The sequence below is a fragment of the Daucus carota genome, chromosome 9, assembly GCF_001625215.2.
Source record: "Daucus carota subsp. sativus chromosome 9, DH1 v3.0, whole genome shotgun sequence".
NCBI lineage: Eukaryota > Viridiplantae > Streptophyta > Magnoliopsida > Apiales > Apiaceae > Daucus > Daucus carota.
In genome coordinates this window covers 35,857,691-35,884,076 of record NC_030389.2, presented here as the reverse complement: position 1 = coordinate 35,884,076, position 26,386 = coordinate 35,857,691, and the positions used below count along the sequence as shown (strand labels likewise).

The 26,386-nt window shown below is 34.0% G+C and overlaps 2 protein-coding genes across 2 annotated transcripts; both read left to right on the top strand.

Annotated features, from left to right (window-relative positions):
• Positions 1-656: 656 nt before the first annotated feature.
• On the top strand, positions 657-25,067 carry LOC108201528 (disease resistance protein RUN1-like). The gene is made up of 6 exons (XM_064085414.1): positions 657-1,311; positions 1,629-2,739; positions 2,874-2,968; positions 22,029-22,212; positions 24,322-24,462; positions 24,930-25,067. Exons 1-6 carry the CDS (start codon positions 662-664, stop codon positions 25,065-25,067), a joined length of 2,319 nt encoding a protein of 772 aa, XP_063941484.1. The 5' UTR covers positions 657-661.
• Positions 4,803-6,046, top strand: LOC135149768 (disease resistance protein RUN1-like). Its single transcript, XM_064085628.1, has 2 exons — positions 4,803-4,981; positions 5,260-6,046. Exons 1-2 carry the CDS (start codon positions 4,940-4,942, stop codon positions 5,971-5,973), a joined length of 756 nt encoding a protein of 251 aa, XP_063941698.1. The 5' UTR covers positions 4,803-4,939; the 3' UTR covers positions 5,974-6,046.
• Positions 25,068-26,386: the final 1,319 nt, after the last annotated feature.

Genomic DNA, 26,386 nt, shown 5'->3' with positions numbered 1-26,386 from the left:
TAAAATGTATATATGTTAACATCCATACGGTTGGATCGGTAAGAAATATTTTTTAAAATATTGAAACACTAAATTAGGATTAAACACTAGTTAGCGGTACTAGTTAACCTTCTACTTGACTGTTAAAATAGCAAACCATATAAAATTATTATTTTCCGAAATTTTGGTTACATCACTAAAATATATATATATATATATATATATATATATATATATATATATATATTAATTATATGTTGAATTCTGAGTTCAATAACATATATAAATTATAAAAAAAACCCCGAAAATATTACATTTTTTCGAGCTTTAACGAGCCGAGCTCGAGCCGAGCTCGAGCCGAACATACTAAAAGCTCGGCTCGATCTCGTTTACTTAACGAACAATTTTTTGTGTTCGAGCTCGAGCTCGTTAACTTAACGAGCCGAGCCGAACGAGCTCTTAACGAGCCGAGCTCGAGCTTGTTCGCGAACAGCTCGGTTCGTTAAACAGCCCTACATAGAACAGAATGCAGAGGGGAGACTTTTCAACTATTCTCCCAACCTCACTAAAAAGTAAAAACTCACAGTATTGAAAAGATAAGACATACGGACAACATATTTTAGAGACTGAAAGTTGATAAGCAATTGCATTATTTTCAGCTCCTCTGCTTCATTTTGAATCAATGTCTTTTGAGTTATGGAAAACGTTCATAGAATCAATTATAAAACATGTAGATCTCTCTCTGGTGACTTTCGTTACACATGTTGGTTTCGGTCTTGCCTTGTCCTACATTGTTTGGGTGATGTTTTGGTCTCCCAAGCCAAAGGAAACGCATCAGAGGTCTGATGATAACAAAGCAGAGGTGGTCAATGATGTTTCTTCATCACCTCTATGGGATGTCTTCTTGAGCTTTTATGGTAAGGACACTCGCAGAAATTTCATCTCGAATCTTTACTATGCTTTGGATCAAGCTGGAATTGTGACCTTCAGAGATGATCCTGCACTACCAAAGGGTGAGAAAATTTCGTCAAGACTGTGTCATGCAATCAGAACTTCGAAGATGTTTGTTGTTGTTATCTCGGAGAACTATGCTCGTTCTTCGTGGTGCCTTGATGAGCTTGTAGAGATCCTTAGCTCCAAGAGAAAAAGGAATCAGGTTGTTCCTGTGTTTTACTATGTTAATCCATCCGATCTACGACACCACAAGGGGAGTTTTGGCGTAGCTCTTGAAAAGCATAAGAAGCGTCACTCGGCTAATAGGATTGAGAAATGGAAATTGGCGCTTGCTGAAATCGCGGATCTATCAGGATACCATTTGGAAGACGCTGAAGAGTAAGTCCCACTGCGATATACTCCCTCCGTCCATTGAGTTGTATAGATACTTTATAAAAATGTAGTTTCACAAATTATTTATAATTAGAAACAAAAAATTTAGAAGATTAATCATACAGCTATATTTTGAAAAAATCCTGTATAGAAATGAGTGGGACGAATACAGTATTCTTTATCTAATAATATACCATTTGTTTTTACCTGATTGGGTTACATTCTCTGTGAAAACTTGGCATATTTACTAGTCAATGGACTATTTATGTACTATTTATGTATGCTAAGGTTTACAGTTTTGTGTTTTCTATTAAAATGAATAGGAATGAAGCGGATATCATTCGTATTGTTGAGAATGTTTTGCCACAAGCATCGCGAAAGGTACTGCACCTCGATACTTGTCTATTTGGGATAGATCTTGCCGTTGAAGAGATCTATCAACAACTAAGCATGGAGTCAAATGATGTTCGTGCCCTTGGAATATGTGGGATGGGTGGAATTGGGAAAACTACGACAGCCAAGGCATTCTATAACAAGTACGCCCACAAATTTGATGTAAGTTGTTTTATGGAAAATGTAAAACAGAATTCACAAGGAGGTAGTCCTCTACTTCATTTACTTCAGCAGCTTTTGACAGAGCTTCTCAGAGCCAAGGATTTTAAGGTCCGTGACGTTGAAAGTGCACTAAGAAAATTGAGGGAAATTCTTAGTTCTAAGAAAGCCCTTGTTGTTCTCGACGATTTGGATCAGTCAAGCTATTCTGAATTTCTAGTAAGGATTTGCAAGCTGTTCTCAGATGGTAGCAGAATGATAATCACGGCAAGAGATTTAAACCTGCCAAATCAACTGAAAGTAGAACTGTCAAAAGTAAATACATATATGGTGAGGCATCTGAATGAAATCAATTCATTGGAGCTCTTTAGCTATCATGCCTTTAAAAAGAAACAGCCTCCTGGGAAATACATAGCTCTGTCAAAAAGTTTTGTTAATTATGCGGGAGGCATTCCGTTAGCTCTAAAGATGTTGGGTTCATCTTTGTGCGGTAGGACAAATGTGTCATTCTGGAAAGCTGAATTTCAAAAACTTAAAAAAATGCCAATGAATGATATCCAAAAAATCCTACAAATGAGTTACGATGAATTAGAAGATGACACAGAGAAGGCTATTTTCCTTGATATTGTATTCTTCTTTGTGGGAAAGAACACAGATGAGGCTGTTGATGTATTCAAATCCTGTGATTTTTTTCCGGAGGCTGGGATACCAATTCTAATCGAAAGGTGTCTACTAACCATTGATTGGAATAATAAATTTCAGATGCATAATCTCATACAGGACATGGGAAGGAACGTTATTTTTGAAGAATCCAAACATGGTCCATGCCGGCGCTTGTACCTGAATCAAGATGAAGCATGTCAGGCTTTGCCAAATCTAGGGGTAAACAAACAGCTAAATATTTTATTCCTCATTATGAGAAATCGTACATGCTTTTATTTCATCACATATGCCAAATGTGGTTTCGAAGTACACATTTTTTTACTTATTATATTATCTATTACTGAACATTTCAGGAGATGGATAAGATCGAAGGTCTCATTATCGATCTTACAATGTCAACTAACAAATACTGCAATGCTGAGATATTTGAAAGGTTGCCAAACTTAAGGTTATTAAGAGTGATTTACACTTTGCACCCCTTATATTTAGGCGCTTTTTCGATTTGGTCTCAAACAATTTTTTTTGGTAGTATGCACCCCAAAGTTTGAAAAGCGCTTCGCTTTGCACCCATTTGACCAATATCTGTTAATTGACCGTTAAAGTTAACAGATTTCAGGTTTTCACTTTGCACCCCATAATTTTAATTTTTTTTCATTAGTGTTTTGAAATATTTTTTTGCAGTCTTGAGGAAAATATTTTTTTTTGAAAAAAATATATTTCAAAACAGAAAGAAAACGTGCTGCTCCTGAGGAGAGTGTAACATTCACGAGGAAACAGAATCATATTTACAAGGAGAAAAAGAACAGCCAAAATAAAGGTCACAAGTTTCTAACGAAAACCTGGCCATTTTATCCAATTTTGCTAGTGTCACGCATATACCAGCTTCTCCTCCAACATCAAATTGTTTTTCCTCGGATATGCTTATTACTCCCTCTGTTTTTTAATATATGACGTTTGACCTTTTGGCACACACTTTTAAGTGCTTTGACAGAGTAGTTAAAAGTATTATTTTTGAAATCCTTTTTTTCTGAACAAAAATATGTAATCATAATTTTAATTCACAAAAAAGATCAATTAAAAATAATAACTTTTACTATTCGGTCAACCCACCTAAAAGTACGTGCCAAAATCAAAAGTGACATATAAAAAAAAACAGAGGGAGTAGTTATTATATCACAAAAAGGCTTGAATTCTATCATCATATCTGGCACACAACACAGAAATACAAGCTAAGAAATTGAGTGGCACGTCCTATATTTCTAATTTACAGCATCAAGTATAATGTAATTAAACACTTTACATATAAGTGCATGTTACATTTCTGTATCAAATCATGACCCTAATCCCTAATACAGTTAACACATCTAAGAAAATTTATCAAAACAAGAACTTCACAAATATGGCATTAAAAACCGGAACAACCAATTAATCATGACAAAATATGAAACATGATTAGATTAAATCAATACAAGTAAAATAAAAAAATAAAGCTAGAGAGACTACATACAGATGTTCAGTATTTATACAAGTTCAGGAATTAAGCCAGCTTGATTCCGCTGCGAAGGACCCATGGTCCACTATCATAGCCATTTTTAAGTATCTCCTTCGGCAGACAAACAATTAAACCTGCCTGTAACCATACTTAGCTAGAAGCTAAGGTATCTCCAACCAGACGGATTACACAGTAATTCACCAATGAAACCAAACAAAACGCCAGTTGAAGTCTCCAATAGTGTTTAAAACTCCAATTAAAGCATACGACTACATGCTTGTGCTAAATAAAACCTCTGATGACGGATAGCAGATAATGTTTCCTATAGCAAACATGGAACAATTGACACCGAAATCAAATAACTATTAGAAACTGACACATTACTTCATTAAAAAGGATAACTACTTAATAATCCTTTCATCATCAACAATCTCATCAATAATCCTTTCATCATTCACAATCTCATCAACAATCCAAACAACTACTTAATAATTAAAATCGATATATACAAGTTATATCGATATGTATCGAATCAATGTTTAACAAATATGAGCAGAAAATAAGGATAACAATGATGATAAAAGTATGAAAAAAAATTAAAATTGTGGGGTGCAAAGTGAAAACCTGAAATCTGTTAATTTTAACGGTCAATTAACGGAGATTGGTCAAAAGGGTGAAAAGCGAAGCGCTTTTCAAACTTTGGGGTGCATACTGCCAAAAAAAATTGTTTGAGACCAAGTCGAAAAAGCGCCTAAACATAAGGGGTGCAAAGTGTCAATCACTCGGTTATTAAAATTAGTTGATGTCCACGGTATCAAAGGAAATTTCAGAACTTCATTTCACGAGTTAAGGTGCATCAGTTGGCATGGTTATCCTTGGACGCATTTACCTTCTGCTATTCACCTACAAAAACTTGTTTTCCTGGACATGCCATTTAGCAGATTTGAAACATTGTGGAAGATTGCCGAGGTATGATATCAAATATCTTAACTAATTCTCTCTTTGTTATATATATCCGATTAATACCGAGAATCACACAAGAGTGGGTATCATGCGAACCATAAACAAATAAATTTTTTAATATTGAGGGTCTTTATAGCTGCAAACCACACAAGTGTGATGATCATAAGAAGAAAAAGTTTTTGCATTGTTGTATGGTATTTTTGCAGATTCTTTGATCCCACGGTTGAGACGTATCCCTAATTTCTGATTAAAAGTTCATTTGTCCTGACCATTGAATATTACAGCTACCTTCTTTGCATCATTTGAATTTGGATGGGTGCATACATTTGAAAGAATTGCCGGAGTCAATTGGACACTTGACCAAACAAGACCATTTGAATGTGAATGATTGTGTGACTCTAAAACGATTGCCCAAACCCATCACACAATTGACTACTATGAGTTGCTTGGATATGAAAGGTTGCAGGAATCTGAAACTTTTGCCGGAGCAGTTGGGCGAATTGAAAGGCTTAAAGAGGCTTGATGCAAGTTATACAGCAATTGAGCAACTGCCAGATTCAATTGCTCACTTGAAGAAATTAGTTCATTTGGATTTGAGAGGTTGCAGAAATCTGAAACTATTGCCGCAGCAATTGGGCGATTTGAAAGGCTTAAAGATTCTTGATGCAAGTTTTACAGCAATTGAGCAACTGCCAGATTCAATTGCTCACTTAAAGAAATTAGTTTATTTGTATTTGAGCAACTGTGAGAAGCTTAGAAAGTTACCTGAGCAATTTGGGAACATGGAAAGCTTGGAGAAATTTGATGCAGCTAACAGTGCAATCGAACAACTGCCAGATTCGTTTTCAGACCTGCTTAATTTGGTCCATCTGAATCTGAGAGGAAGTTCACAGCTGAAGAGATTGCCTGAGCAGGTGGGGAAGATGCAGTGTCTAAAATGGCTCGATACATCTTATACAGCAATTGAAGAACCTTTCCCGAACTACCAGTCAATTTAAGAGCATCTCCAACCCCAAAAACCCTTAGCAAAAACGGTATATGTGGCATCTAGGTGGCATCTAGATGGCACTTATAGATATTATGTAAAAATTGTACCACTCCAACCCTCCACCCCTTAGCTATATTTGTCGAACCAAGTGAGCCCTTAGGTATAATTTTACACAAGCAAAATTATAGATAATCCCGTTGGAGCATATACATGTCCCCTTAGCAAAAAATTTACATAATCCATATAGCCAATCAATATAGCCAACCATTATACATTTTGCCTTTGGAGATGCTCTAATAAGGTTGGAGGTAGAAAACCACGCTTCACTAGAACAACTACCTGATTTGTCCTACCTCAAACAGTTGAAGATTATGTGTATACTGAGATGCTACAGCATTAAAAGGACAAGCCTACAAGACTTCCACCTCATCTTTCATACCTTACAGTTTAAAGGACAAGCCTACAAGACTTTCCAGATCTGTCAATGTTGAAAATTTGTATTTAACTGCGTGTTTTTCACAACGGCAGCACATTAAAAGTCAGTTTAAAGGACAGTCAGTTTATTTACATCTATTTACATTTTTCTTGTATGTTACAGATGAGAGGAGACTCGTGGTCTACCTTTTGAGCTATTCTACAAAACAGGGAGATTGCAGAATGGTTCAGCTATAAAAACAGGGGATGCACACTATCTTTTGATGTTCCACCAAACATGGGAGATAACTTCGTGGGTTTCGCGTTCTGGGTTGTTTATAATTACATCAACACGGGACGTTCATATCTTCTGTTTGATATTACAAATATAACTGAGGGTGTGACAAATCATTATAGTCATGGGACAGATGCGCTTCTTAATTTATGTAACGTGGGTGAACTTTTTTCTGTCATAAAATGCATGAGGGGAGATGAAATTTCAATGAGGAGCGGAGACAAAATTACGGTTTCTTTTGGAGGCCCTTTTCAAGAAGAAGTGATGATGTGCGGGGTTCACATGATATTAAAAACGTCTTCCACAAGCTCTATTCCCTTTTAATACTCCTTTCGTCCCACCTAAAGTTTACATTTGGGTTATAAAATTCTATTATATTTGATAAGTTTTGAAATGTAAATAACTGAATGAGAAAAAGTGTAAAGAAATAATTAGGACAAAGAGAGTATATTGTTTCTGTAAATGCTAGGCTTGTTTTATTTCTGAAATTGTAGCTTGGATATACATGTTATTTTCTACAAAATATAATATATCCATTTTCTACAAAGAGAGTATATTGTTCCTGAGATGTTGCTGTGATAGAAATCACTGAACCTACATATAATGGACCAAATGCTAATGAATTAACAAGAAACAACATAAACTCCATGGTCCTATGCAGCATCTGAGATGTGATGGCAGTGACAACCGAACTTTAACAGAGACACTTGAGAATAGACGTGCTTCTCAGGGAGCAGTTTCCACAACATTGTCACTTCTTGAGTTCTTGTAGTTAATATACTCATTATTTTTTAAAACCTTGTTGCTTATATTGGCTTTCACCTTGTTATGGATGTTTGTATAATTTAAGCCTTTTGCTTGTGTACAAATATTTGTGAGGATGTTATTTAATGAAATTATGGTATTGCGGATTGATTAATTAACTATGGTATTGCGGATTGATCATTTGTTAGATTGTTTCTAAATGTTTGTTATTAGTAAAAGGTATTGAAGAGGATTGGATGTGTGGACTAGTTTTGGACCTATTTTGAATGCTATAAATGGCAGGAATACAAAAAATAAAACAGGGTTTTGCAATAGATAAATTTAAACTTACGATGGAAATATATGTCGTAAGTTTAAGTTTTCTCCAGGACTTGCGACGGACGTTCATAAAAGACTTCGTCGGTAGTTACTTTACGACGGAAATTTCCGTCATAAATTGAAAATGTACGACGGATTTAAGCATCGTAAGTTTAGTTATTACTTTAATGAAATTGTGGGTCCCACCAGGTAGAACTTACGACGCTGGGCTATACTTACTTGAGCAAAAACGACGCAAATATTCCGTCATAAATTTTGAACTTACGACAAATATTAGGCTTAATTTTCATCGTAAATAGCCTTATGTTGTAGTGTATAAGAAGCATCATTTATCATCCAAATTTTTATTGGAGTAGTGCTAGGTGCACATTATTGTATACATAAAATTTGTACATAATGATGTGGCAATTGATGTGGAAGATTTTAATTGAGGTGGTTAATGTGAATATAGTGGGACCATTCCAACTAAAACCCATCACATATCATTATGTACACAATTATGTACACCAAACATTTTTCTTTTTATTATGTGTTGTGTGCTTAAGTATAAGAATGGGAGAAATGAGTCTTATTGTTGGCATTGTAATGCTCGTTTCTATGTTGGTGGTGTCTCATTGTCGTGATTGCTTGTGTTGCTTTCTTATATGAAGCTTCAACACATCACCGGAAGTTTGCTTAGCTTGTCATTGTTTTTTTCCAAAAAGGGCTCGTTTTTTGAACTAGTAATTATTCGTTTGATTGTTATATATGAGATCAGCACATCACCTAAATAGTGATTGTATAGAAGATGAAACACCTCGGTTCTCATCTTAGAAGTCACATTTCTAGCCTGTTGGACTGTCAAGCCAAAACTAATGGCAAATAGAATGGAATGGAATCGAACAAGTGAATATTAAAAAAAAAAGTGGATATACATTTTTTGTATAATGAGATTTCACATATAACTCGTGTAATTTCGGCCGAATATTTTTGACGAAATTAGTTATTTTTGATAGTATTATGTTGAACATGCTATTTTGGGCCGTTTTCGATCATTTTTTGCTATCGTTTTCAAAGTTTAAATTATCATGAAAATTCAAATCTCCCGCCTTTTTTAATTTAATTTGAGCATATTGGTCAAATTTTTCTTACTATTTGTGTTCAGTCATATTTATAAATTTGACCACTTGTTTTAGTTAGTCAAATTTATAATTGTGACTGATATTTGTAGTCAAATTATAAATTTGACTAATGTTGGGCAGTCAAATTTATAAATTTGACCGTTTTCGTCAAATATAATAAGTTAAATGCGACTGAAAGCAGACCAATTTATTAAAAATATTACCAAAAAGATGCCATGATCTTGCTGTATATATATGCTACTATCCCGCCTGTAACCAAATCAAAATAATATAATCCAATCCAATCACAATAACCCAATCAAACTATACTATAATTTGCAATCTGATGTAAACATAAATTAGATAAACATTAAACAAACTTGATTATACACCTTCGAAATAAGTGATGTTAAAAGTTTTACGCTGCTAAATTAGATAAAAATTAAACAATCTTGATTAGACACCATTCAAATAAGTGATAGTAAAAGTTTTACGCTGCAAAATTAATTACTACAACAATTAGAAATTCATTCACCAAGGTTGGGCTAACAACTTACATCATTATATACACATTTATACTTCTGCATCTTAGTCTTAAAAGTCATAGGGAGTTTCAAAAAGTTAGTCTTAAAAGATGAGCTGGTCCCTTATAAATCTTGTATCTATTGCAAGGGATATTGCTCTCCTTCTTCGTCTACGTCATCATCATCATGGTTTCTTAAGCTGTCGTGATTCATGGGAGCTTCTTTAATACTAGTACCCGCAATTGAATAAATAATACTATCTTCATAAATACAAAGAGAAATAGCATTTTAAAAATAAATTCTCACTGCAAATACAAGAAAACTAAAGTGCTTAAATCTTCACGCAATCAAAACTAAAACCGAAGAAACTACACAAATCTTCTTCACAGTCTTCGAAATTATCAAAGTTTGAGTCATCATCAGAGTTTGATGACTCATTATTAGAGTTTGTGATTAGAGCCTTTCATTTTGAGTGACTCCTCTTTACAACAACTTCCTTGGGTGCTTTCTCCTTAACCTTCAAGGTGATTGATTTAAACTTAGCACCATGTATCTTGCTCCTTTGCTCTATCTCAGGCTCATGAGTTTTGAGTATTCCATAATTTTCATCAACAGGCATAGTCATCGTCAACAAAACTATTTGTTTTACTTTTTTAAATTCAAATAATTTAATTCATGAAATAACTTTATAAAATTTCTATCATATTTCAGAATTCAAATAAATAAGGAGTAATACTAAAATACCGAAATTTGTTTATCATCAAATATTTTCTAATTTAATCATTATTATTATACTGCTATAAAAGACTTTTATATTGATTACAATTTTGTAATGTAATGATTATTCCACCAACAAAACTATATCACAAAATAAACTATTTCTTTTAATTTTTAAAAATCAAATTATTTGATTACAAACAACTCTATATAATTTTCTATCATGTTTTAGAATTGAGATAAATATAGAGTTCATATTGATATTATTAACCTAATTCGTATTAATACAAAATTTCATTCATTCATTGACATTTACAAGATTACAATAAAAACGAAATGATGGTGGTAACGCTGACATGAATAGGAACTCAACTACAATGAAGTTACAACAATTGTCCATTTTGCAGTATGTAGTAAAAGGACCAAAACACAAGATAATGTCTAAGAAAATTGATAATAAATTAGTTGTGAATTAAATTTATTTAACTCCGTTAGATTTCTTTATTAATTTATCAAACAATTGTTGAAACGACTACAATACCACTATTAGAATAAGAAAAACTCCAAATAGTGTTATATATTATGTTTACTCATTATTAAGAATTAAAAATTTTAAATTTATTAAAAATTTAAAATCCTACAAATCAACTTATACGTGTGATAATTATAATAAAATATAAATATTTAAAAGTTATTTAAACCTCGCACGCGTAATAAATTGTACCAGTAAATCTCAAATAATACACAATTAAGTCCCCATGTTTTTCACAAAATTTATTGGACACAATAAACAAAACAACAAACTTAGCTTATATAAACAAAACAACCACATATTTATTTCATTTCATTTTACTAAAGCGCCGCCGGACAAGAAATGGTAACTAGGAAGAACCCTAAATCTCAAAAATTATGTTCACCATCAGCAGAATTGATCGGGGGCAACGATAGCTTACTAGATCTTATCTTTCCCCGTCTACCTGTCAGATCACTGACCCGATTCAAATCGGTATCAAAACAATGGTGTGCCCTTATCTCCGATGCCCAGTTCGGCCGCCGCCACACTGTTGAAAACCCTAGTTCTCGTATCCCCTCTGGACTCTACTTATACAGGCCTGTCTGTTATCGGGATAATACAGTTCATTCAATCTCTGTCGATGAATTAGGGGGTAAAATTCCTTCTTGTTCAGATCCAGTTGAACTACCTGATCATGCTCCAATCAAGCTGATGCCCCCAGAAAAAAATATCATGCGGATGGTACAGTCTTGTAATGGATTGTCTTTATTTAGATTCAATGCTCTTTATGCTCATAATTTCTATTGTGTTCGTAATTTAGTTACGAATCAACTAAAGTTAGTACCTGTACCCAAATTAAATGCCGAAAATTATGGATATTTTGCTAATTGTTGTTTGGCGTTTGACCCTTTGGTATCACCCCATTTCAAAGTTATATGTGTGCAAGTGTTTATTTGTCCATCCCGACGCCGACTAGTGTCTAAAATTTTGAAATTCAGTTCAGAAACTGGTCAATGGGTAGATACCAGTGTTTCTTTGGTTGGAACTGGGCTGGAATATGCCAGGGTGAGTATTGCAATGGTGCAGTTTATTTGATCCGGGTAAACAGGCTATCTTGCTATTGTTTTGATATCGATGCTGAGAAATTGACCCAAATCGCTCTGCCTCCACAGGCTCGTGGTTCACACTTCCGGCATTTTGGAGAATCTTGTGGACACTTGTACCTTGCAGGTGTCCGAGATAATACAGCAAAAATTTTGAATGTGTACGAGCTGAACCTGGTTAATATGAAGTGGAATATCAAGCACTGGGTTCATATTGATCGTCTGATATCTTCATTCCCACAGGTTAATGTGAATGGGGGAAATCAGATGTGTCACTCCACCCAATCGATATTAGGTTTTCTTAGGGGAGAACGGGATGAAGACTCAGCTCTTATTGCAAATGTTTTGGGCACAGTTGTTTCGTATAATTTCAAGAGTAAGAAGGTTGAGGTACTGCTATCTGAGCTCCAATGGAAGGATGATAGTAGGAGTATTTCTGCTGGACCTCCATTTGTTCCTGCATATCCACTGATTGCAAGCCTACATCCTTTGTAAGTATAAGCTATTCATTATATATAGTTTAGTGCTTAAAGTTTAGTTACAATATTATTGTTTCAATGTATAATTAATTTAGCTGTTCTACTAATCTTGATTTGCATTTTATTATTGCCCGCGGTTTGTATACTCCAGTTTGTGTTGGGTGTGCATATGGGAATAGACATGTTAATATTCTTCCCTGATGTGTATGGTAATTTTTGGACGTGTAAGGCATTTCTTAACTCTATAGTATACTGGAACTAGGTTGCACGGAGACGGGTACGGGAACATATACGGGTACGGGGACGGGGACATGAAACGACAATTTCAAAATTAAAGGGTACGGGGACGGCACATAATATATTAATAAAAAATTAAAAATTTAATATAAATAGGACAGATGCAACATTCTCAAATATTAATATCACCGGAGATCAACTCATTCTCCATTTTAGGGTCACAAAGGAGGTTGATTGTCAGATCCACTTCCACTTTCATCATGTCCATATCCAGTACCACTAATTCCATGTTGTGATTCCTTTGAAAACTAATGAGTTATATTTATTTGGTTGAGAGAGAAAGTAGTTTGAGAAGAGTTATGATTGTATGTATATATGAAGAACGTGTGAATAATGTATATAACTTGAATAGAAGCCACTGAGTTGGGGTTTTCTATGTTATGTTTAATTGGGGACGGGTATATTTATCATTTTACTCGAGGAATCGTCCCCAATTTTAACCTGCTGTCCCCAACTTTCTGGGGACGTCCCCAAGCCGTCCCCAGCCGTCCCCGTCCCCGGGACGTCCCCAAACTGCGGTACTCCACCTAGTAGGCGTCCCCGTGCAACATAGTACTGGAAGGACCTAGACAAGGCAATAAGCTGTACTGCACAGTTTAATGGAGTCAATCTTCCTTTGCAAAAAACATTTCTGTTGTCTTAAAACTGTTCAATCTATCAACAGATCAGTTAATTACAAGACAAGGGCATAGCTGAAAAACACCGATGTGCTTAATATCCCCATTGGAACAACTACTACCGATGACAGAAAATTTAGTGACTGAATTATCATGCAATCTGCAGATATATGCACACCTATTTTGTGATCTCATATCTGGTCCATATATGAATTGAAATAGCTGAATTTGCTACTTGTTTACTAAGTTTACTTATTACCTAATATATCTGTTGATCAGCAGAGTCGATCTGCTAGGTTTATTTGTTAGTAAAGATTCTTCCCTTAATGGTAAGCTCGGGGTGGTTATTTCTAGCGACTCATTTTACCTTTGTACTTGTGTGGTAAAATATGTTGCCCAATGTTATCTGTTCTCTGAATCAAATCCGAGTTTCTCTTTTCGTATTTTCTGTATTATTGACTATTATTAGTTTTGCTGCTTTTTCACAGGGAATAGGGGATATAAGTTGAAATCCGGTGCTCTCAACTATGTTTCTAAAGAGTAGATGTAACACCCCACTTTTACAATAGGGCTAAACGATTAAATGATTCTAAATTCATTCGGAAATAATATAATGATTTAACAAACACAATATCAATGTGGATAATAAAGTCTGAACTCCATAATGATAAATCCAACAAAGTCTTAAATCAACATCAACATGAATATAAGTTCTAAAGTCTTATTAGCCCCTAACAAAGAAAGCAACTAGAGTGGGTGTCACTCATCACTCTCCCCGCTACCCCTGATTACCTGCGGAAAAGAAACAAACGAGAGTGAGCCAATGCCCAGTACGAATATAAAAATAATGTAGGTGCAAGGAGTATCAATAATCTCGAAACAATAATCACAATAAGTTGGTACAAATAAGTACCTCAAGTCAAATCGAGATAAACGATGAACTATAACTAAGACTCAATGATGAATAAATGACATAATACGGGTCTCTTACACAAAACTGTACTTGCTCAACTCCAATCACCGAGCAAATACAGAACAATGATTTCTTCTTCGGTTATCCACAAGAAGAAATAAAGAATGTATAAAACATTCCACAAAACAATAACGATCATGATCTTCTCACGTCTCATACCCCAAAAACGTGCTCGTATGCTTAAATCACCGATACGAGTTGGTGTCTAGTTCACCTTTACTACGAACTCCATGTGAACATTGTCCGTGATTTACCCACACGGATAAGTTTAAGAGCCCAAACAATTACAAAAGTTGCCGACTCAATGAACAAAATGTATACAATGATACAATATTAAAACGAAAGTAAACAATATGAGTCAAGGCAACAATAATTCCATTATATGGAGGCCAAGTGAAAAGAGTAGTGTGTAATAACAAAAGAGATTTTAGGGATGTCACAATAATAAATATTATAAATATTTATTCTTCAAATAAAAGGAGAGAAAGAAGTAGAATCCGTACCTGATATGAATACTAAACTATCTCTGAAGTATCCACAACCAGATTTGCCTACTCCTTATTAAAATCTAAAAAAAATCAGATTTATTAACATTAACCGGTGAAGAGAACTCAACCTATTTTATACTAATAATATAATAATAACACTAACAAGACTATATGTATCAATTCGGCACATACCGGATATCATTATCACAACCTTAAAATATATACGCTACTGAAAGTTAAATAGCTAGCTCAACGTGCGACTAGCACGCTGCTACACAACACAGTGGTTTGCTCTTAATAGTAATCAAAGACATATATTCAAGATAAATAACTAATAACTTGATAATCGAGGAAATCATGTAAATATATGCTTTAGTAATAAAGCAGACTTATATATTAAATAAATATTATTAACTAATATGCTACACATATCAATAAAATTATTTAGCAAAAATTCACTTAACAAATTTAAAAGGCATGAGATCTGATATATAAATAAATATTATACATCTCACATTTAATTCAATGATAATAATAATAACAAACTAATTACTATTATTTCCAAAATTATAAAAATACACTGAGATTTTATATAAAATAAGTAACACGTATATATAATAATCACACACTTATAAAATCAGACCAAAGCAAAATTCATTACTTTAAATAGCATTTTAAATAAATTAAATAAACAATAAATCAAGTAGTTAGACCGAACGTTTTAGTAGCACTTGAAGAAAATAGGCTACTGACTTGCTAAAATACATGGTATAATTAACTGGTAAAACTTATAGTCTATAATATGCGAATATAATCACCACATTATAATAATATATTTCAGAAATAAAATAAATATAAACTATTCAAGTTCTTTGCGAAACTAGGAAAATAAATTTAACTATAATGACAATGATAATTTAATGAATTTAAAATAATACAGTGCCACAATAATATACATAAAATAAAGCAGTCATTAAAATTAATTTAATTCGATAACAGAAGGTATATAATATGTTGCTACAAAATAAATTTGTAATTACACTAACTTTTAAAATATGCACGTATATATACAAGATTAAAAATACAAGCGAGCACATAAGTTATTATCCACACATGTACATACTGTGGTCAATTCTGGAAAAATATAGATTCTCATGAGTCGTAAAATAAATCAGAACTTTAACAAATATCATGCTTGCATATCACAGAATCATTATATTAAATAAAATAAAATCATGTTATATCAAATTAAGTCTACATGATAGTTTGCTTACCTCAGCCAAGACTCAAGAGTCTAAAAAAAAGTGTGGCCGCACGAATTACTATAAACCTGAGATTTAAAAATAATAAATAAATAAAATTAGTATAACATATAATATTTACACCACAAATATAAATTGATAAACAACATAAACCAAACCTCCCGAAGGATATATACTCTATTTAAGACGTCTTAATATGATGGCCTGAATTTCTTCAAAACAGAGCATTTAGTACTTCCTGAGCGCCTTATATGCAAAACCCACGTGACAACTACACCCTAAATAACCCAAACCTTGTTTTTCTTTACTGCTCCAAACTCATGACTCTCCCTCTGCTGTGTTTCTTTCTTCTGCGTATCAGTACACTATATAATTTTTATCGCTGGCTAATGGGTCACACACCAGCTCTCTCACTTAATATTATTTATAAAGCTGTGACGATAGGTATAGTTAGAAGAGATAACTCTATTTCAAAAATATCATCACTTATCCTCTATTTAGTTACAAGTAGTGGTTACAGCTCACCTATAATATAGGGTCAAGTGTGTTTATCCGATTAAGAAAGTAATATATCTTCCAAATATTAAACAATTAAAATGATTAAAATAAAATTAATGAATTTAATAAAATAATCAGTGGGGCTGTTATAGTAGAAGCAATAGAAAGTAATGGGGATGCTTTCAAGATAAATGTTGGCCTCTTAGGAAAACATTAGTCTCAACTTCCATTTGCTGAATATTTGAATGGCCGTTTCTGCAACATTTCCCTCAATGTGGTTTGAATATTTATATTATTTCTGCAGTATATGCAGTGTACCAATAGAGGCTTGAATGTCTTTTTAATGTTCATTTTGGGATGAGTTTAATATTAAAATTTATGTTTAAATGGTCGGACGTCATTTTCTCTAATTCCATTTTTGTGTTGTGACCTAAATATTAGGGATTAAAATTCACATTGTGGTTCTGTTATATATATATATATATATATATATATATATATATATATATATATATATATATATATATATATATATATATATATATATATATATATATATATATATATATATATTCGCCCAAGCTCGATCGAATTAAAAATTGCAACCCACTAGCTAAGACGAGGACGGAAACTTCACGGATGTCGTTACATTCAACTGGTAATGGTGGAATATACATCTATAGAATTTATGTATTTTGGCGGAAATTTTACTACCCTTTTAGAAATGAAAAGTTCAAATTCGTTTTAAGTAAATTCAACGATAGATGGTAGAAAATAATAAAGGCGACTCATGCGGGTAGAATATAATATATTTAAAAACTTTTGGTCACTTCATATAAATGTATATTGTTTCAGTCGTAATGAATATATGAGATAGTAATCCTCTAATTAGAGATAAATACTGACTATGTTCTTAAACTAGTAATTATTCGGCCCACTATTATGAGATCAGCACATCACCTGAATTGTGAACGTATAGAAGATGAAACAATTCGATTTTCGTTTTAAAAGTCACATTTATAGCCTGTTGGCCTGTCAAGCCAAACTCTAATGATAAATGGAATGGAATAGAATAGACTTAGTGAATATTAAAAAAAAAAGAGTGGATATAGTTTTGTATGATGAGATTTCACATAACTCGTGTAATTTAATTTGACGGAAAAATTCTGACAAAATTAATTATTTTCGACAATCGAACATGCTATTTTCGACAGAATTCTAACCGTCAAAATTAAGGGCGTCGAAATTAGCCATACTATATATAGGTATTTTCGGCAGTTTAATTTCGACAATTTATTGTCGAAATTAAATCTCTCGAACATTTGACTTGAAATTTTAAATTTTGGGCAAAAATTCGGACTCATTCATTCATTTGATTGCCCTTTACAAGATTACGAGAAAGAAGAAATGATGGTGATAACATTGACATGATAAACTCAACTACAATAAAGTCATTATGACAACTAAGGTTAGAACAATTGTCCATATCGTTGCAGCATATAGTAAAAGGACCGAAAACAAGATATTGTCTCAAAATATTTGTAATATATGTTGCCCAATGTATGTGATATGTTCTCTGAATCAAATCCGAGTTTCTCTTTTCGTATTTTCTGTATTATTGACTATTATACGTTTTGCTGCTTTTTCACAGGGAATAGGGGATATAAGTTGAAATCACCGGTGCTCTCAACTATGTTTCTAATGAGTAGAAGCAATGGAAAGTCATGGGAAAGTCATGGGGAATAGGGGATATAAGTTGAAATTACCGGTGCTCTCAACTATGTTTCTAAAGAGTAGAAGCAATGAAAAGTCATGGGTGAAGTGTTACTTTCAAGATAAATGCTCTCCTCTTTGGAAACATTAGTCTCAACTTCTTTTTTTGCTGAATATTTGTAAGAGCCGTTTGTGCAACAATATTCCCCTCAATGTGGTTTCAGAATTTTTATTATTTCTGCATTATATGCAGCGTACCTACAGGCTTGAATTTCTTTTTCATGTTCATTTTTGGATCAGTTAAATATTGAAATATATGTTTAAATGGTTGGATGTCATTTTCTTTAATTCCATTTTTGTGTCAGCCGATGTGAGTTCTTGAAACAGAAAAATTATATCCTTTTTCTATCAAGGTTTAATTTGAAGTGAGTAAGCTACTATATATATAGGGTCGAGGCCACAACTTAATCATCTTTAACTGCATTGCTTATACTGCTTGTGACCCAATGAATGGCCCATTTGATATATGAACTTTAGTCTTTTATCTAATCTATTTATATTGTTGCAATTGGATTTGGATGGAGTTTTGGTTGTATGGTATTGGGCAGGTTTATTTATGTATAATTTAGCAATGCCAGAATAATGGTCACGAATTGAAAAACAAAAAATTGTATATTCAAATGTTTATAATTACATCTGAGATACAAACGACTAAAATTCCGTTATAAATGCAACACTTGACACAAATTTTCTGCACATGTTGTGGTTTATAATTTGGCCAATGGGGTCTACGTGACAAACATACGATGAAATATTTCGTCATATATTGTGGTTGATAAATGGAAGAGTGGGGTCCACACTAAAAATACGACGGATATTTTTGTCATTTATTGTAGTTGATAAATTGAGCAGTGGGGTCCACGACTGAATTTACGATGTTAATTCCGGCGAAAATATGGTGGGCCCACACTGTAAATACGACGGATTATTCGTCATATATTGTGGTTGCTAAAATTGAGCAGTGGGGTTCACCTGGCTGAACTTACGACTGAAGAGATAACTTGCGACACAAAGTAAATTACTTACTTTTTTTGAACATGGAACGCCAGCAAAAATGACAGAAAATTTCCGTCGTAAATGATACTAATTACGACGGAAAAGGCGAAAAAAATCCGTTGTAAATGTCTCGAATTGTTGTAGTGTTTATATATTAAATATCGACCGCTCTTATTTTTTCACTCTTATTTTATAAATTTTTCTAACCTCCATGTCAACCCAAATAGAAATAACTGGGTGGGAGTGCGTATTATATAAAATTATATTTACCACTAGCTCTACATATATGCAGACATTTTGTACTTCATATATATTTCATGAGTAAATTAAAGTCTAGAAAAAAGGCAAACTGTCGAACGATGTACATTCACAGTATACATGATTTATTTACAAGGTTTTTGAAATTAAAGTATACATGATGATTTGTATATTTGTAAATTGTTAATTCACGAAAGAATCGAATAATGTTGGACAGAACATCCAAAACTAAGTTAAGTTTATATGTTTACTCTTTATTTTGTATCAACCCGATCAATTCCTCCCATCCCAACCACTCAAAATACACGTAAAAAGTCTAATTAGTTTATAATTTTTTTTGTGACATGATAAAGTTTTAGACACACCGAACTAAATAAATTGGGTTGGTTAATTAAAGGTAATCCACCCAGCTCGCCCCGGGAGCACCGGGCTCGGAGATGCAGACCTAATATAAAAGCGTAATTTTCAAAAGAAAACAGCAAGCAAGTGGACAAAAAAAGTAACGTGAAAATGCATGGATATGCGGGGCTATTTGCAACATAATCTTTTTTTACTAATCTAGCTTGTAAACAATAGGCATTTAATAAAGATAAAAATGGGATAATGATCCGAGGGAGAGGTAGGAAACACATTGTAATAGTAAAAAAGAGCCAAGACTAGAATCAAAAAACTCCCAAGCATACAGAGAGGCATCAGATAGAAACCTTAGTTGTTTTCCTTCATTTTTAACTAATGACTTTGGTTACTTTTGCAGCTTTGGGACTTGCCTTGTCCTACGCTATTTCGGTGATGTTTAAGCCCTCTGCTCACCCCCAGCAGCAGTGTTTGGTGGTGAAAGACAAAAATGAAGTTCTGGTGGATACCACAACTAGTCAGTTAGCTGTCAATTATTCATCCCCTCTATGGGATGTCTTTTTGAGCTTTTACGGCAAGGACACTCGCAGAAATTTCATTTCGCATCTTTATTATGCTTTGGATCAGGCGGGGATTGTAACTTTCAGAGATGATCCTGCACTTGAAAAGGGTCAAGATATTTCATCAGCTCTGCGTCATGCAATCAAACATTCAAAGATGTTTGTAGTTGTTATCTCAAAGAACTATGCTCGTTCTTCATGGTGCCTTGATGAGCTCGTAGAGATTCTTAGTTGCAAGAGAACAAAGACTCAGGTTGTTCCCGTATTTTACTATGTTCATCCATCAGATCTACGACACCACAAGGGGAATTTTGGTGTAGCTCTTGCAAAGCATAAGAAGCATCGGATTGAGAAGTGGAAGTCCGCGCTTACTGAAATGCAAATCTATCAGGATACCATTTGAAAGACACGAAAGAGTAAGTTCCTCTACGATGAGTGTTGGAAGTTTGTCATTTTGAGCACAAATTTGAGTGAGGCTCGGCTACGTGTTCGTGACGGGTTATGCTTGGATTATGTTCTCCTCCGAGAGAGCTTTCCAATGCATGTTTATTCACTCAAAACGACTAAGGAATGGATGAGTTGTGATGATCCAAAGTTGCTTCCTTGGTAGTGGAAAAGTTGGAAAGAAAGCTAGTATCCCACATAGAAAAGAATATGGGCCTTCAATGGCTTTATATAGTAGAACACTCTTGTAGTGTTTAACTTGTGTTAGTGTGTTATGCTCCACCACCTAAGTGTGCGCAGGGGGGTGCAAATTGTGGGATTTCGAGGGGAGTTTCGTGGCTTCGCAAGCCTCGGGCTTTTCCGCGTGTGCGTGTGTTTTCTATCAAAATCAACAGGAGTGAAGCGGATATGATTGAAAATATGTACTATTTATGTATGCCAAAAATTACATTCTCAGTTCTAAGAAAGCCCTCATTGTTCTTGATGATTTGGACGGGTCAAGCTATACAGAATTGCTAGCAAGGATTTGAAAGCTATTTATTGATGGAAGCAGAGTTATAATTACGGCAAGGGATGCAAACCTTCCAAATCAACTAAAAGTGGAAATGTTAAATGTAGATACATATATGGTGAAGCATTTGAATCGAATGGATTCACTACATCTCTTTAGCTATCATGCCTTTAAAAAATCAAAGCCTCCAGGAAAATACTTAGCTTTGTCTAAAAGTTTTGTTACTTATGCGGGAGGCCTTCCATTAGCTCTAAAGATGTTGGGTTCATCTTTATGTGGTAGGACAAATGTGTCCTTCTGGAAAGCTAAACTTCAAAAAGTTCAAAAAATGCCAATGAATGATATCCAAAAAATCCTACAAATGAGTTACGATGAATTAGAAGATGACACGGAGAAGGCTATTTTCCTTGATATTGTATTCTTTTTCGTGGGAAAGAACATAGATGAGGCTGTTGATGTATTCGAATCCTGTGATTTGTTTCCGGAGGCTGGGATACCAATTCTAGTCGAAAGGTGTCTACTAACCATTGATTTGAATAATAGACTTCAGATGCATAATCTCATACAGGACATGGGAAGGAACGTTATTTTTGAAGAATCCAAACATGCTCCATGCCGGCGCTTGTACCTGAATCAAGAAGAAGCATGTCAGGCTTTACCAAATCAAGGGGTAAACAAACAGCTAAATATTTTATTCCTCATTATGAGAAATCATACATGTTTTTATTTCATTACATATGCCAAATGTGGTTTCTAAGTACAAATACTGCAATGCTGAGATATTTGAAAGGTTGCCAAACTTAAGGTTATTAAAATTAGTTGATGTCCATGGTATCAAAGGAAATATTACAACTTCATTTCTTGAGTTAAGGTGCATTAGTTGGCATGGTTGTCCTTGGACACATTTTCCTTCTGCTATTCACCTACAAAAACTTGTTTTCCTGGACATGCCATTTAGCAGATTTGAAACATTGTGGAAGATTGCCGAGGTATGACATCAAATATCTTAACTAATTCTCTCTTCGTTATATATATTTGATTAATACTGAGAATCACACAAGAGTGGGTATCATGCGAACCAAATACATATAATTTTTTTAGACTTAATAACTTTTTAACCCTCAATGTTTGGGGGTATATACTAATGCGGCCGACTCAACCGGCCTTCAAGTTCCCCAAATGTTTCTTTTAGCTCTCATACTGATATGAAGCCAAAAAAACGATATATAAAGGAGGTAAAATTGACATTTACTATTTAATTAAGGTAAAGTTTGCTCGTTACTTTTATCCCCTAAAGTATACATCTTGTTCCTTTTAACCCCTAAAGAATATATATAAATACATTACATGTTCCTTTCAACCCTCAATGTTTTAATGCCCTTAGAGCAACTCCAAGGGAACATCTCCCTTACCTATAATGAGCTTATGTGGACAAAAATAGGGGTTTAAGTAAAAATTGCTCACTCCAACCCTCCTCTCCTTACTTAAAATTTTTAGGTAAGAGAAAACAAAACCCCTTCTTTAGGGGAGAGAAAAGTAAGCCCTTATTTCTTCCACCTCATTTCCCTCTCTCATTTTCTTTCATTTTTTATTTTCCCTCCTTTTTTATCTCCACCATCATGGTACAAGTAATAATAAAATATTATTTTTTTTAAATATATAGATGATTATAGGGAATACCATTAGAGTAAAACAACATTTTGGTTACTTATATATTAGATAACCATTAATTTATTATATTTTAGGGGTTCAAAATAGGTAAAACCATTGGGGTTGCTCGAGCAAGCCCAAAGCAATTCCCTATTTTCAACCCCTACACTATTATATATTAATGGTTATTTAAAATATAGGGGACTCAAAAGTTAGTTTGCTCCAATGGTATTCCTTATATTGATACCCTATATTTCAAATTCATACATGCAACTGAAATAGAGAGAGAGAGAGAGAGATTGCAATGGTAAATAACTGAAAATTAAGATGAAATTTGAGAGGGTGATGACATGGAGAATATAGGGGGTTTCTTTTTCATCCCTCAATTAAGGGCTGAACTTTCTCTCACCTAAATAAATGGGGGATAGGGGGTTGCGTTGGAGTTGTGTTTTTTGTTCTCAATCCTCAAATCTTGTTCACATAGACCAAATTATAACTCTCACGTGTAAAATGTCATGATTGTCCATCAATTGTATACCATTTTATTCATTCATACCGGTATGAGGGTTGAAAGGAACATTTGTGAAACTTGGAGGGTTGAATCGACCGAGTTAAAACATTGAAGCCGCATCGGTACAAACCCCCAAACTTTGGGGATTAAAAGGTTATTAAGCCATTTTTTTATATTTAAGGTCTTTTATAGCTGCAAACCACACGAGTGTGATGATCATAAGAAGAAAAAGTTTTTGCATTGTTGAAAGATTTGTCCCTTTCATGTTCTGCCAAGAAGTCACAGATATACCTCCTAATACAAAAGATGTACCTTTTGGAGTGGGATTTGGTGTTATTGGGTTGGAGTTGATAGTGAATATAGTGTAATTTTTACAGTAAATTGTGCAGGATCTTCACTATATTGTTGTTGTGGTTGGAGATGTCTTGGTTTTTCTCAATGTTATCTACTTGAATTTCGTTTTTATTTGATCCAAACCATATAATACTATAATTTTTAGTCAATTAAAGAATTATTGAAAAGGTAAGAAATTAAGTCTAATATTGTCCTTAGCAATAGGAAAGATCTGGAATCTAGTATCGATGATTTTTAATTTAAATATAGCATTATATATGTTTTAATCAATGAAAGATCAGAATAAAGTAATAAACTAAATCTAATAAGAAGGTTGTTGACACTCTGGAGATAACAGGAAGAGAGCCAAATATAATGTTTCAAATCAAAATATTTGACTGATGAAATTGGCATGGTTATAGCCAAGTAAGACTAGATGTTCTTATATTAGGAATATAAAGATGATAAAATGTAGATGTATCCTCTAGTCATCTAACAATAATGGATGACACACGTGACACGACACCCCTTTTTTGCTTGACGTCTGATCTTTTGTTTCTTCCATTTAACTAGTCTGACGGTTTACAAAATATGTGCGTTACAGGCACTTGGGGACTTGGTGGAGAGTATTGCAGGGGCAATATTAATTGATAGCAGGCTTAATTTGGATGAAGTGTGGAGAGTCTTCAAGCCAATATTATCGCCGATTGTCACACCTGATAAACTGGAACTACCCCGCCTCTGTGTGAATTAATTTTGTTGTGCGACTCCCTCGGGTTTTTTATTAAAGAAAGTTGTCTTACCAGAGGAGAAACAGTTTTTGCTGAGCTTAGTGTACAGCTTGAAGATACATATTTTAATCTGTTTCAATTTTCTTTGTTTCATGGTTTATTCCTGAAATTTTCTTTTGCACTTGCTGCTATCACTAAACACTGTAGAAGAAAATTCAATGAGATTCCTTCTTAGTGTTTGGTCTTTATTGCCCCAGGACTTGAATTTGCAAATCCTTGTCTTATGGTTGATCTGTGCATATTTCTAGTTATTATACTTGTACTTTAAAGGAAGCCTACTTGTGAATTGTCTGTATGTACCACTCAATCATCAACTTTCATAGTTCTGACATGATTAATTATGATTCATAACATCGACCACATGTAAAAGTTGTGAATTAAGCTTTATGACATTTCATCACTGATGTATTTATCGGCACAGGGTAAAGGATTTTTACTACGAAAACAGAATGAGGATCCTGCTGTTGGCTCATCTTCTATGCATTCTGTTAAGAGTAATGAGCTAGAAGCAGATGGTCCCACAGAGCACAGTCAGCATGCCAGCATTGCACCTAACTAACTGAATGCCACTTGCTCATAACAGAAATCTGTTTTCTATATAATGAGACTCACACACTCATTCATTTTCATTCATTCAGTTTAGCTGTTATGTAGTCTTCTCTCTCTCTAGAATGATAGGTGATTACAGTAGCTCTGTCTCCATTACTTCTTCTCCAGATTTGTAGTATACAGTAATCCAAGCTTGTGTAGTGTAGCAGATGTTTGACACATTGTTTCATTTCAATGAGAATTTAGTAAAGTTGTTGGTTATATTGTGATTTGTAACATGGTATCAGAGCGATCGGATTTGATCCTGATTGTAATTTGTTTCGCGATTGTGTTTTGATTCATCACGATTTGATTGATTTCTCAGTATAATTGCTGATATTTCTCGATATTTCGAGTTCTTGGTGCATTTCTGTGCATTTTTCTGGCGAAATTTGTGGCTCTTTTCCAGTTGATTTCTGTGATTTGTGGAGCTTTCTTAATTTGACAATGGCGACTACCAATATAGTTGATCAATCTCAGGTTCCTACGTCTCCTTATTATCTTCATCCTTCAGATAATCCTCGAATGAAGTTAGTTTCTCTTCAATTTGATGGTACTGGTTTTGGTGATTGGAAGCGATCTATGATGATGAGTTTAAGTGCTAAGAACAAAACTGGGTTCATTGATGGAACTATTGTTAAGCCTCCAGATACTGATGTTTTGAGCAAGCCATGGGAGCGTTGCAACAGCATGTTAAGTTCGTGGTTAGTTGGTAGTCTTGATCCAAGCATTTCCAGAAGCGTACTCTATTTTCCGACTGCTCGAGAGATATGGCTTAATCTCGAAGAAAGGTATGGTCAAGCTTCTGGCACATCTCTATATTCTTTGCAAGAATCATTACATGAAATTAGACAAGGCACAGACTCTATTTCTGCATATTTTACCAAGATAAAGATGATTTGGGATCAATTAGATGCTATAGATACAATTCCTACTTGTGAATGCAATAATTGCACGTGTGCAATTACTCAGAAATTGATTAAGTCAAGAGAGAATCGTAGATTGACTGAATTCTTGATGAAACTTGCTAGTGGTTATGAGATTCTTAGGGGTAGTATGCTGATTATGAACCCTTTACCATCTATTTCTCATGCTTATCGATTGCTGTTACAAGAAGAAAACCATAAGAAGCTTACTCATAGTTCACAATCTCATGATGAGTCTATGGCATTTGCTGCCAACAGAAGAGGTTTTGATAATAAGTTCAAATCAAGAAACAACTATGGGACCAACACTGATGGAAAGGGCAGAAACAATTATTTTTGTGATCATTGCAAAATGACAGGACAT